The sequence below is a fragment of the Bufo bufo genome, chromosome 4 (assembly GCF_905171765.1).
Source record: "Bufo bufo chromosome 4, aBufBuf1.1, whole genome shotgun sequence".
In the NCBI taxonomy this organism is placed as follows: domain Eukaryota; kingdom Metazoa; phylum Chordata; class Amphibia; order Anura; family Bufonidae; genus Bufo; species Bufo bufo.
Window position 1 is genome coordinate 286959126 of NC_053392.1, and position 14354 is coordinate 286973479.

At 50.5% G+C, this 14354-nt stretch overlaps 1 protein-coding gene across 1 annotated transcript in view; it reads right to left on the bottom strand.

The window, feature by feature from the left end:
* Positions 1–4428, bottom strand: part of TMEM30A (transmembrane protein 30A) — a 28272-nt gene extending 23844 nt beyond the window's left edge. Inside the window, exon 1 of the mRNA XM_040428660.1 lies at positions 4070–4428. Within this exon, the coding sequence (XP_040284594.1) occupies positions 4070–4297 (228 nt within the window). The 5' untranslated portion in view covers positions 4298–4428. The remainder of the gene's footprint in view (positions 1–4069) is intronic.
* Between the last annotated feature and the right edge of the window lie 9926 nt (positions 4429–14354).

The following is a 14354-nucleotide window of genomic DNA, read 5'->3' on the forward strand; positions in this document are numbered from 1 at the left end:
GGTGAGAGGGGCCCCTGACAGCAGGTAAAGGAGGGGGGTGAGAGGGGCCCCTGACAGCAGGTAAAGGAGGGGGGTGAGAGGGGCCCCTGACAGCAGGTAAAGGAGGGGGGTGAGAGGGGCCCCTGACAGCAGGTAAAGGAGGGGGGTGAGAGGGGCCCCTGACAGCAGGTAAAGGAGGGGGGTGAGAGGGGCCCCTGACAGCAGGTAAAGGAGGGGGGTGAGAGGGGCCCCTGACAGCAGGTAAAGGAGGGGGGTGAGAGGGGCCCCTGACAGCAGGTAAAGGAGGGGGGTGAGAGGGGCCCCTGACAGCAGGTAAAGGAGGGGGGTGAGAGGGGCCCCTGACAGCAGGTAAAGGAGGGGGGTGAGAGGGGCCCCTGACAGCAGGTAAAGGAGGGGGGTGAGAGGGGCCCCTGACAGCAGGTAAAGGAGGGGGGTGAGAGGGGCCCCTGACAGCAGGTAAAGGAGGGGGGTGAGAGGGGCCCCTGACAGCAGGTAAAGGAGGGGGGTGAGAGGGGCCCCTGACAGCAGGTAAAGGAGGGGGGTGAGAGGGGCCCCTGACAGCAGGTAAAGGAGGGGGGTGAGAGGGGCCCCTGACAGCAGGTAAAGGAGGGGGGTGAGAGGGGCCCCTGACAGCAGGTAAAGGAGGGGGGTGGGAGGGGCCCCTGACAGCAGGTAAAGGAGGGGGGTGAGAGGGGCCCCTGACAGCAGGTAAAGGAGGGGGGTGAGAGGGGCCCCTGACAGCAGGTAAAGGAGGGGGGTGAGAGGGGCCCCTGACAGCAGGTAAAGGAGGGGGGTGAGAGGGGCCCCTGACAGCAGGTAAAGGAGGGGGGTGAGAGGGGCCCCTGACAGCAGGTAAAGGAGGGGGGTGAGAGGGGCCCCTGCCAGCAGGTAAAGGAGGGGGGTGAGAGGGGCCCCCGACAGCGGGTAAAGGAGGGGGGTGAGAGGGGCCCCCGACAGCGGGTAAAGGAGGGGGGTGAGAGGGGCCCCCGACAGCGGGTAAAGGAGGGGGGTGAGAGGGGCCCCCGACAGCGGGTAAAGGAGGGGGGGGAGAGGGGCCCCCGACAGCGGGTAAAGGAGGGGGGTGAGAGGGGCCCCCGACAGCGGGTAAAGGAGGGGGGTGAGAGGGGCCCCCGACAGCGGGTAAAGGAGGGGGGTGAGAGGGGCCCCCGACAGCGGGTAAAGGAGGGGGGTGAGAGGGGCCCCCGACAGCGGGTAAAGGAGGGGGGTGAGAGGGGCCCCCGACAGCGGGTAAAGGAGGGGGGTGAGAGGGGCCCCCGACAGCGGGTAAAGGAGGGGGGTGAGAGGGGCCCCCGACAGCGGGTAAAGGAGGGGGGTGAGAGGGGTCCCCGACAGCGGGTAAAGGAGGGGGGTGAGAGGGGTCCCCGACAGCGGGTAAAGGAGGGGGGGTGAGAGGGGTCCCCGACAGCGGGTAAAGCAGGGGGGGTGAGAGGGGTCCCCGACAGCGGGTAAAGGAGGGGGGGTGAGAGGGGTCCCCGACAGCGGGTAAAGGAGGGGGGTGAGAGGGGTCCCCGACAGCGGGTAAAGGAGGGGGGTGAGAGGGGTCCCCGACAGCGGGTAAAGGAGGGGGGTGAGAGGGGTCCCCGACAGCGGGTAAAGGAGGGGGGTGAGAGGGGTCCCCGACAGCGGGTAAAGGAGGGGGGTGAGAGGGGTCCCCGACAGCGGGTAAAGGAGGGGGGTGGGAGGGGTCCCCGACAGCGGGTAAAGGAGGGGGGTGAGAGGGGTCCCCGACAGCGGGTAAAGGAGGGGGGTGAGAGGGGTCCCCGACAGCGGGTAAAGGAGGGGGGTGAGAGGGGTCCCCGACAGCGGGTAAAGGGGGGGGGTGAGAGGGGTCCCCGACAGCGGGTAAAGGAGGGGGGTGAGAGGGGTCCCCGACAGCGGGTAAAGGAGGGGGGTGAGAGGGGTCCCCGACAGCGGGTAAAGGAGGGGGGTGAGAGGGGTCCCCGACAGCGGGTAAAGGAGGGGGGTGAGAGGGGTCCCCGACAGCGGGTAAAGGAGGGGGGGGAGAGGGGTCCCCGACAGCGGGTAAAGGAGGGGGGTGAGAGGGGTCCCCGACAGCGGGTAAAGGAGGGGGGTGAGAGGGGTCCCCGACAGCGTGTAAAGGAGGGGGGTGAGAGGGGTCCCCGACAGCGGGTAAAGGAGGGGGGTGAGAGGGGTCCCCGACAGCGGGTAAAGGAGGGGGGTGAGAGGGGTCCCCGACAGCGGGTAAAGGAGGGGGGTGAGAGGGGTCCCCGACAGCGGGTAAAGGAGGGGGGTGAGAGGGGTCCCCGACAGCGGGTAAAGGAGGGGGGTGAGAGGGGTCCCCGACAGCGGGTAAAGGAGGGGGGTGAGAGGGGTCCCCGACAGCGGGTAAAGGAGGGGGGTGAGAGGGGTCCCCGACAGCGGGTAAAGGAGGGGGGTGAGAGGGGTCCCCGACAGCGGGTAAAGGAGGGGGGTGAGAGGGGTCCCCGACAGCGGGTAAAGGAGGGGGGTGAGAGGGGTCCCCGACAGCGGGTAAAGGAGGGGGGTGAGAGGGGTCCCCGACAGCGGGTAAAGGAGGGGGGTGAGAGGGGTCCCGGACAGCGGGTAAAGGAGGGGGGTGAGAGGGGTCCCCGACAGCGGGTAAAGGAGGGGGGTGAGAGGGGTCCCCGACAGCGGGTAAAGGAGGGGGGTGAGAGGGGTCCCCGACAGCGGGTAAAGGAGGGGGGTGAGAGGGGTCCCCGACAGCGGGTAAAGGAGGGGGGTGAGAGGGGTCCCCGACAGCGGGTAAAGGAGGGGGGTGAGAGGGGTCCCCGACAGCGGGTAAAGGAGGGGGGTGAGAGGGGTCCCCGACAGCGGGTAAAGGAGGGGGGTGAGAGGGGTCCCCGACAGCGGGTAAAGGAGGGGGGTGAGAGGGGTCCCCGACAGCGGGTAAAGGAGGGGGGTGAGAGGGGTCCCCGACAGCGGGTAAAGGAGGGGGGTGAGAGGGGTCCCCGACAGCGGGTAAAGGAGGGGGGTGAGAGGGGTCCCCGACAGCGGGTAAAGGAGGGGGGTGAGAGGGGTCCCCGACAGCGGGTAAAGGAGGGGGGTGAGAGGGGTCCCCGACAGCGGGTAAAGGAGGGGGGTGAGAGGGGTCCCCGACAGCGGGTAAAGGAGGGGGGTGAGAGGGGTCCCCGACAGCGGGTAAAGGAGGGGGGTGAGAGGGGTCCCCGACAGCGGGTAAAGGAGGGGGGTGAGAGGGGTCCCCGACAGCAGGTAAAGGAGGGGGGTGAGAGGGGCCCCTGACAGCAGGTAAAGGAGGGGGGTGAGAGGGGCCCCTGACAGCAGGTAAAGGAGGGGGGTGAGAGGGGTTCCTGACAGCAGGTAAAGGAGGGGGGTGAGAGGGGTCCCTGACAGCAGGTAAAGGAGGGGGGTGAGAGGGGTCCCTGACAGCAGGTAAAGGAGGGGGGTGAGAGGGGTCCCTGACAGCGGGTAAAGGAGGGGGGTGAGAGGGGTCCCTGACAGCGGGTAAAGGAGGGGGGTGAGAGGGGTCCCTGACAGCAGGTAAAGGAGGGGGGTGAGAGGGGTCCCTGACAGCAGGTAAAGGAGGGGGGTGAGAGGGGTCCCTGACAGCAGGTAAAGGAGGGGGATGAGAGGGGTCCCTGACAGCGGGTAAAGGAGGGGGGTGAGAGGGGTCCCCGACAGCGGGTAAAGGAGGGGGGTGAGAGGGGTCCCCGACAGCGGGTAAAGGAGGGGGGTGAGAGGGGTCCCTGACAGCGGGTAAAGGAGGGGGGTGAGAGGGGTCCCTGACAGCGGGTAAAGGAGGGGGGTGAGAGGGGTCCCCGACAGCAGGTAGGGGAGGGGGGGGGGGGCCCTGACAGCAGGTAGGGGGGGCCCCTGACAGCGGGGAGGGGGGGGGGGTCCCTGACAGCAGGTAGGGGAGGGGGGGGGGGGTCCCTGACAGCAGGTAGGGGGGGGGGGGGGGTCCCTGACAGCAGGTAGGGGAGGGGGGGGGGTCCCTGACAGCAGGTAGGGGAGGGGGGGGTGAGAGCAGGTAGATGGGTCATGGTCCAGAGCTGTACTTGAGGTCACCCGCCACGCCCGACCACCTCACCTCGTACTCTCTGATGTTATTGGAGGTGACGAAGATGCCGATTCCTATAGGGATGAAGATGATCCCGATGACGAAGAAGGCTGGCAGCACGGTCCCCGCAGTGAGAATCGGTTGCCATGCCGGAAGCCGCTGCTGCTTGAAAGCAGTGTTATCCGGCTTCTTACTCTTCACCGCCGGCCCGGGCCCCAGACCCTGGTGCCCATCTTCCTCCTTGTAGTTCATAGCCATGAGGAAGGGGGTCTCTCTCCTGCCCCCAAACCGTAACCAGTGTGAAGAGTTCTACCACAGCTGCCCACTACAACAAACCCGCCCTACCACTGACTACACGGACGGGCGGATCGGCACTAATGCGGAAGACGCTAGCGATACTGCGCATGCGTTCTTTACGGACAGTAGAGGTTTAATTCAGCTAGACAAACTTGTTTTTCAGGAGTGCGGCCATTTTGTTGAAGAGCAGCATCTAGCAGCTACTTAGATTCTTGTACTGTAGTTACAGTTGTGCAATTGTGTGTTGTTGTTTTTTGCAAAGTAGCTTGAGAAATTCTTAGTGTCTACAATTTCCTCCTTTCTTTGGAAAGTTCTGTAGAGCTGGAGCAGAATGAGAGGCTGTTAGCCTAATGCAGTCCCTCAAAGTGTATGAGTTGTGCTTGTACAGAATAGGGGACATTAAGGGTCCATTCACACATCCTTTAGTTCTGGGTCCGCAAAATTGCGGAAAGGGTGAAGACCCAGTCATTTCAATGGGGCCGCAAAAGATGTGGACAGCATCCGTAGTTCCGCTCCGCGGCCCCACAGAAAAGATAGAGCATGTCCTATTCTTGTCCGCAATCGTGGACAAGAATAGGCATTTCTATCATAGGGCCAGCCATGTGCAGTCCGCAAAATGCGGAACGCACACGACCAGTATCCATGTTTTGCAGATCCAAAATTTGCAGACTGCAAAACACTTAAGGAAAAATGATAGGTGGAATCTTCTTGCTAAGGGCGACTAAGCCAGTTTCCCTTACAGCAGTTGTGGTAAATCTCCCTCAGTGTGCAGCAGGTCACCCCCTGAGAACTACAAGGGAGGCCTGTCCGGGGCATTCCCCATGATTTGCTCACCATTGTGCTCTCTGTAGCACTGCTGTCCTGATGCTACATAGGACAATGTGGACCTGCCACGCTTAAACGCGCCATCCGTTATCACTTAGACATGCACCTCAGTGTGTAAATTCAAGTTTCTAAACTAGAATTAAAAATTGCCTCCCAACCGTCCCAAGTCCAGCGGGACAGGCCTAAATTTCCAAGTCTATATTTTAAAAACCTCTGGGACCTACCCCAGTCTCAAGGACATGGGTCCCCTGACGTCTGCCTCACAGTGAATGGAGAGGTGGCAGTGCATGTGCCGCTATGTCAATTTACATCTGAGCATGCTTACTTGGCTACTCCCAAAAAGGTAAATCGGGGGCAGACTGGCCATAGACTCCACAGGGAGGGCCGATGCCCAGGGTGCCAACTGAGCCCTCCTCACCGCCGGCCAGTGGCTGTTTTTGGGGATGTATTTTGTGCTGCTGGCATTATTTTGTGATGGGCTGTGGTACTTGGCTCTGTTGGGGTGGTATATTGTGCCACAATATGGTATTGTTGACCCTGCTTTCTGTCAGTTTGGACCCAACTACAAAATGGGGCCACTTTAAAGAGGACCTTTCACCTGTATAAACGATATGAACCGAGTATGCTGCCATGTAGAGCGGCGCCCGGTGATCTCACTGCACTTACTATTATCCCCGGGCGCCGCTCTACATGGCAGCATACTCAGTTCATATAGTTTATACAGGTGAAAGGTCCTCTTTAAGTTCCCAGTCCGTCCTTGAGGTAAATGGAGAGACCCGCGCACGCACAGCCACCTCTCCATCCACAGCGGCCATAAGATAGAGGTTTCCAGATTAGTTGAAGTTTTGTAGTAATAAAACTGCCACCATCATGATAGCGTCTGCTGTAGTAACAATGTGTGGGCTGTGCTTGAGGTAAAGAGCACAGTCAATGGCACTAAAAGTTCTTGAGGCAGTGACTGCAAGATGCCCCTCAAATACATCGCCCCCATACATTGTGACAGCCACAGTTTTTCCAAAAATAGTGGCAGCCACAGTGTCCACAAATCAGTGACCACTGGGGTGAATTCAGATGTCGCTGAATTTTTGGTGCAGATTCAGAACTGAAAATATATGCAACAATTTAGAGATCTGGTTTGGTATTAAGAGTGGCCACAAATACAGTGAAAATCACAGTGTCACCCAATATGGTGTCCGCTAGAGTGCCTCAAACTACAGTGACAGCCACACTGTCTCCAAATATACTGACATCCAGTAACTACATGACCCCCTAAAGAATTCACTAGGTAAAGCCTATTTGAACAAATGATGCTGCCACCTGCTGGCTCTTCTTGTTATGTACCGTATGTACTAAATGTTGCAATACATAAATAATGTGTACTACATTTATCAAGACCAGCGTTTTCCATGTCGGTCTAGTTTACCCCTAGTGTTGAGTGATTCGAAGTTCTCAAAGTGGTCTTCCATCCGAATTTTAGGAAAAATTTGATTCGTCACAAAGCCAAATTTCCTTGTGCTTCTTGGTAAGGAATCGATTTTCCCTGAAATGGCGGTAAAAATAAAAAAAATCATACTTACTTCATCCATTTAAGTGCAAAAAAACCACCACGGCCATCTTGCTAGAAGATCTTGCACGAAATCTTGTGTGCGGTGACGTATTTCGCGCTGGATCTTTAAGCAAGATGGCCACAGCAGCCTCTTCGCAATCAAATGGATGAGATAAATACGATTAATTTTTTAACAAATTGCACACACTAAAATGATGGATCTCAGATGCCGCGATCCGTGATGAACACGGCATCTAAGGGATTCAATGACGGGGTGGCCCTGTTGCTGTTCCCTGTCATTGCACTCGCTATTTACAAAGAAATGCACTTCATGACGAACACATTTGTCAAGAAGCTAATTTTTCAGTGAAATTTGGCAAAGCAGCCGACTCGAATTTTCGAGAACTTCATTCATCTCTAATTACCCCGTGTGCAGTCAGAGGATGTAGAGGTGCAGGCCTCTCATAGATTTGTCGCATCCCCCTACTAGCTGCCGCAGATTTGTCTTTATTCGCGCCAGAAAACTGGCGTGAGTAAAGATAAATGTAGCTGACCTCCTGTTGCCCCTCTCTGTCCTCATCATGCTCCTTTTTCTCGCCACTTCTTGGGGCTTGAAGGAGGAAAAATTGCAGATTTTGCTGTAAAAATGGCACACAACAAAATATGTGTCTTTAATATTAAATATCCCCCTTAGGGCTCATGCACACGAACATATTTTCTTTCCGTGTCCGTTTTTTTGCGGACCGTATATGGAACCATTCATTTTAATGGGTCCGCAAAAAAACGGAAGTTACTCCGTGTGCATTCCGTTTTCGTATGTTCGTTCCGCAAAAAATTGAACATATCCTATTATTGTCCGCATTACGGACAAGGATAGTACTGTTCTATTAGCGGCCAGCTGTTCCGTTCTGCAATATTTGGAATGCACACGGACATCATCCGTATTTTTTGCATATCGCAAAATACATATGGTCGTGTGCATGAGCCCTAAGTGTTTATTCACATGCCTTACACACAAAAAAGCAAGATAAAACATTGCAATTTTTTGTGTATGGGACGTGAATTGCACAGTTCCTTCTTTTTTTGCAAACTTCTATGCTGTCACACTATAAGGCTGGTGTCACACTACATCTCTTTGCAAAAAATCGCACATTACATTTTTGGTGGCATTTTTCATAGCATTTTTTGCAGTGAAAAATGCTGCCTCCCGATGTTAGGTTTGGCAATAGCAAAATATAGCACACCCTACAACAGGGATCAGCAACCTTCGGCACTCCAGCTGTTGGGAAACTACAATTCCCAGCATGCTCCATTCATTTATATGGGAGTTCTAAGAAGAAAAGAGCAAGTAGGCATGCTGGGAGTTGTAGTTTCACAACATCTGGAGTGCCGGAGGTTGCCTACCCCTGCCCTACAAGCAATAGGAGGAATGTATCAGTCTTGTATGCCTGCTTTATGGTGTACAAAAGTTGCTAAAATTATTGCTAGTCTTTATTTTGTGCCAAACTTTGCCACCCCAACCACTTTTTTTTGGATGAAAAAGATGCGCTGCCAACAGAACATCCTCAGCCCAACATTTAACAACAGATGTGCCAGAAAACTGGCACTCATTACACCAGCTCCTATTCTGCAGAGGAGCATTTTCTGGCAACGATGTGTCGGGATCCCGTAAGTGTTTTGCGGTCTGCAAATTGCAGATCCGCAAAACACAGATACCGGCCGCATGCGTTCTGCATTTTGCGGACCGCACATAGCCGGCGCCATATAGAGAATGCCTATTCTTGTCCGTAACCGTGGACAAGAATAGGACATGCTCCATATTTTTTGCGCGGCCGCGGAACGGAACAACGGATGTGGACAGCACAGCATCTTTTGCGGCCCCATTGAAATGAATGGGTCCGCACCCGTTCTGCAAAATTGCGGAACGGATGCGGATCCATTTATACGGTCGTGTGAATGCACCCTAATTAATAGCTCGTGGTACTTCATGTTACTCCAACGGGGTTTGCTAATAAGACTAGTGTAAGAAACACCAGCTTTTATACAGTCCCCCCCTTTGGCTTTTTTTTTTTTGTGTAGCATTTTCCTGGTGTTTTTATATTTTAATCCCCTTGGCGTTTTTCAGCCTCCTGGGTGTAGTAGATATTTTCCAATCTAGATGAAAAATAAAATTCCCCCAAAAAGTTATGTGAGAAAAAAAATGACCACTCTATAAATGCTTTTAAAAAACATTGTAACTTCATGGTGTTTTTTAACAGCCCAAGACAATGTGGTGTATGGGCCGGCAGGATATAACTATTATATATAATGGCCCCCTGTATAATATATAATGGCCCCCTTGTATAATTATTATATATTATGGCCCCTCTGTATAACTATTATATATAATGGCCCCCTGTATAATATATAATGGCCCCCTTGTATAATGATTATATATTATGGCCCCTCTGTATAACTATAATATATAATGGCCCCCCTGTATAATATATATTGGCCCCTTTATAATTATTATAATAATGGCCCCTCTGTATAAAATATAATGGTCCCCCTGTATAATTATTATATATAATGGCCCCTCTGTATAATATATAATGGCCCCCTTGTATAATTATTATATATTATGGCCCCTCTGTATAACTATTATATATAATGGCCCCCTGTATAATATATAATGCCCCCCCTGTTTAATATATAATGGCCCCCTTCATAATTATTATATATAATGCCCCCCCTGTATAATTATTATATATAATGACCCCTCTGTAATATTTGGATATATAATGGTCCGCTCTGTATTATTATTATTATATATATATATATATATATAAAAGCCCCTCTGTATAATTATTATATATAATGACCCCTCTGTAATATTAGGATATATAATGGCCCCCTCTGTATTATTATTATATATATAATGGCCCCTCTGTATAATTATTATATATAATTACCCCTCTGTAATATTAGGGTATATAATGGCCTCTCTGTATAATTACTATATATAAGGACCCCCCCTGTATTATTATAATATATAATGGCCCCCTTCGTATTATTAGGATATATAATGGCCCATTATATATCCTAATATTACAGAGGGGCCATTATATATTATACAGAGGGGGCCATTATATATTATACAGAGGGGGCCATTATATATAATAATAACTAATAATAATAAAACTGCAGAGATGAGACGCAGCTGAAAGAAGGTGTCATGGCGGTCTTATCTCTGAATGAAGACGTTGAGGAAAGTCTACATCACAGGAGATGTCACTGGATGGATGAGGTATGTGGTGCTGTATTATACTGTATATTTTCTAGTGATGTATGTAATGTCCAAACACATATTTGTTTCACGGTAGGGTTGGGGGGTGGATTGAGAATTTGGCCCACCCTGACGCATCCTGGCCCCAGACTTCAGGTCACACTGTGTGTGTTCTGAATTCTGGGGCCTCACACCCATCTACTACATCATCTGCACTTAGAGAGTTACCACCATGTTATCTGTGGTGTTACATAGGACTACTACATTATCTGTAAAAAGGGGCGTGTCCACAGGGTGGAGGGCGCAATACATGGCTTGCCCCGGGTGCTGGCAACCCACGCTATGCCACTGCCACTTCCATCAATACAGATGAAAGGGCTCATTGCTGGAGCGTCGTGGAGCTGCAGTCCTCTCACTCACCTACCTCACCACGCGCGCTCCTTCTCTTGCACACTGAATGGTGAAGCAGGAAGCCGTCTGCTCCCTGCTCCACCATTCAGCCTACATGCACAGATTGCACTGCTGGCATGTGTGGGAGGAGCCTACAGCCTGGGAATCTGCCTGTGCTCCTCCCACACAGTGCTGCAGAGAGATCTGTGTCTGCAGGGGGAGAGCTGGATCTGAGCTTCAGGAATGGGACAAGGTGAGTAGTTACTGATTTTTAACACAGAGGGATCACAGAGGGCTTTACTACTGTGAAGTTTGAAAGGGGCACAATGGGCATTATCACTATAAAGGGGCACAATGGACATTATTACTATAAAGGGGGCACAGAGGGCTTTACTACTGTGAAGAGGGCACACTGGGCATTACTACTCTGAAGGGGGCACAATGCACATTATTACTATTAAGGGGCATAATGAGCATTATTACTATGAAGGGGGCACAGAGGGCATCACTACTGTGAAGAAGGAACAGAGGACATTACTACTGTGAAGGGGCATAACTGTTATGGGGGCACAGTGAAGGCATAACTACTCTGAAGGGGCACAGAGAGGGCATAATTATTGTGAAGGGGCCACTAAGAGGGCATTACAACTGTAAAGGGGCACAGATAGGGCATTACTACTGTGAAAAGGGCGCAGAGAGGGCATAACTACTGTGAGGGGGGCACGATGAGGGCATAACTACTGTGAAGGGGGCACAATATGGGCATAGCTACCGTGAGGGGGACATATCTGGACAAAACTACTGTGAAGGTTGTGCCATGAGAGCAATACTACTGTGAGGGGGTACAATTTTTTTAAGTATTGGAGGGGGGTGCCAGAGAAAGGACCCACCCCAGGGGCCAAACACCTTAGGCACGCCACTGCTCTCTTGTTAACTGGCATCAGAATACAAAAGTATAAAAGCTCAAATATGACCATCAGGTAAGGAGCCTGGAGGGGGGGGGGGGGGGGGGGGGGGGCTTTTCCAGTTGTATCTGAAACTGTGGGTATTAAATATATCACAAATCCATGAATTTACTAAGAAGAGTTTATTTTAGAACTCCTTATACTGTGTACATGTATAAAGAAGGTGCTGACAACTATAAACATTTGCTCTTCAGAGTAATATACAGTACTTAGACATAAATTGGCTGCATTTCTGATATTTCTATTAATATATTCATGATTCAGATCTGCTTTATTTAAAGCTCTGGTCATCCAAGAAACGCTCAGTTTAGTCACCTGCCATTCCAGGTCAGCTATATTCAGACAACTTTCATTCGATAGCTGCTCCATACAAGCATCTGCTAGATCTGCACTTTCAGGCTTTCCCTGTACATCCACGGTGGCCACAGAACGCCACACACCAGTTCCATCAGAAAACGCACATGCTTCATGCTTTTAAAAACTCATACAAACCTGTACTTCTCTATATAACAAAAGACATTGAGACAACAACTCCAGTCTCATAGTTCTTAAAATTAAAAGTTTCTTTGCTTTTCTTAAAGTGGGGATCAGCTTGGTCACATTTAACCCCTTCAGCACCCTGAGATTTTCTGTTTTTGAGTTTTTGTTTTTCACCCCCTGCCTTCCCGGAGCTATACATTTTTTATTTTTCCATTCACATAGCCATCTGAGGGCTTGTTTTTTTGCATGACAAGTTTTACTTTTTAATAGCACCATTTACTATTACATACAATGTATTGGGAAGCTGGAAAAACAGTTTTATGGGTTTTGTTTTTACAGTGTTCATTGTGTGGTAAAACTGACCAGTTACCTTCATTGTCTAGGTCAGTACGATTATGGCAATACCACAATTATATACACTGTAGTTTTGTCTTGTGTTTTAATACTGAAAAACAAATAAAAACTTCAGGGGGAAAAAAATATTTCTTTTCATTTCCATATTCTGTCTAAAGTCGGCATTATCGCTAATTGCAGACATTAGCCCTAGGCCTAGGCCTGTATAAAACAGCAGAAACTCAGCGATTATGTCACCCACAGTGTTCGCGACCAGGCACCATCTTTAAAGACCGGACTTCCAGCGCACATGAACAACAGAGGTCCAGAAAGTGTTAAACGAGTTATCTGGGAGTAGAATATTGATGACCTATCCACAAGATAGGTCATCAATATCTGATTGTGAGGGTCCAACTCTTGTCACCCTCACTGACTGCAAGGCTTCAGTATGCGCCACGGCCTCTTTATAAGTCAGTGACGTCATGTTCATTGATCACATGATCTATCTGCAGCTCAGTCCCATTCAAGTGAAAGGGCCTGGGCTGCAATACCAAGAACAGCCACTATACAATGTACAGCACTGTGCTTGGTATGCTGTGAGGAGGTTGCAGCCTCATCGGTGTGATAAGATCTCTTCAAACATCTAAGTGGCGGGGGTGCTGAGTCAGGCTCCTACCTTTCAGATATTGATCAACTATCCTAAACACAGGCCATCAATATTGAACTCCCAGAAAACCCCTTTAGTTTGGATAAGTTTGGAAATCCTATTGAAAAGGCAAATTTTTTATAATGCAGATCATATGATTACCAAACTTTTGAATTTATTGCCATCAAATGTATTAATGCTAGGGTCCCTTGACAGCTTTTGGCACTCGCAGTACAATCATGGGTCTCCAAAACACTATATGAGTGGATGGGATTAGGCAACTTGAGCTAATCCTTTGAATTTTGAAATTCCAAGTAATCTGTATTCTTTTAGCAAATGTCTTTTAAGGGCTCATGCACACGAACGTGTGCCAGCCGTGCCTGTATTGCGGCCCGCAAAGAGTGGGTCCGCAATATATGGGCCCCGGGCATTTTTGCACCGCATCATGAATGCGGACCCATTCAAGTGATTACGGAGTGTTTCCGTGGGGTTTCTCTCCGTGCCTCCGCACCGCAAAAAAAAAAAAAAAACATGTTCTATTATTTTGCGGTGCGGACGGATAACCCCATACACTAAGTGAAATTTTGGGGGTCATTTACTATGCTGAAAAATGCCTAAATTAGGCGTATTTCAGGCGCAGATATCTGCGACTTTGCCCGGCTCACGCCAGGTCTAAAATTGTGGGTGTGACGTGGGCCGGGAAGGGGACGGGCTGTCAGGCCCATCTCATTCACCATTTTCTATGCCTGTTTTAGGTGTAGAAAAATGTCTAAATGTAAGACAGCTAGGAAGCAGTCTTACATTTAGAACTGGCGCTGGATGCACCTCTTCATAACTACGTGGATCCACCGCCAGTTTAGGGCTTTATTAAGATCGGTGTCTAAAACGTCGGTCTTAATAAATGTACCCCTTAGTATATATAGTAAAAATGCAGTTCCCAAAATGTCCATAAGAAGCTTAATGTGATCGAAGCCTGAAGAAGTTCATTAAAAATGTACAAATTACCCGGTGGAATATCATATCCCCCTATTACCTGGACTGTACTATAACACTTCACTTTTAATAGGTCCTAATAAAATCACATCTTTATCAAAGGTATACATACTGATACAACATTATCTCACCAATGGTATCAATGCCTCTGATAAAGATGTGATTTTAATAAAACCAATTAAAAGTTAAATTTTATAATATAGTGCAGACCATAAGGGGAAATAGTTTGCCATGGGCCAACATGGTAAATTTCATTATGGCTAAAACTTCCCGAATGACATACTTAAAGGGGTTCACCAGGAAACATAATATTGAAAATACTGAAAAAACATGTTATTATAAATAAACTCCTTAAATGCCTTTAATTATTTAGACTGGCTCGTTTAGTTTAGGGGACAATCAGTGAAGGAGATAAAATGGCGCCTCTTAGATTTTATGATCATAAAATCCGTCCTTCTCGGACACTGCAGGACGACCGGTGTGAGAAAGTAGAGCACAGAGCCCTATGTAAAGTCTGCCTGTCTCAGCACTGTGAAGCTGTATATTATGTGCAGATGACAGCTGAGATATCTGTT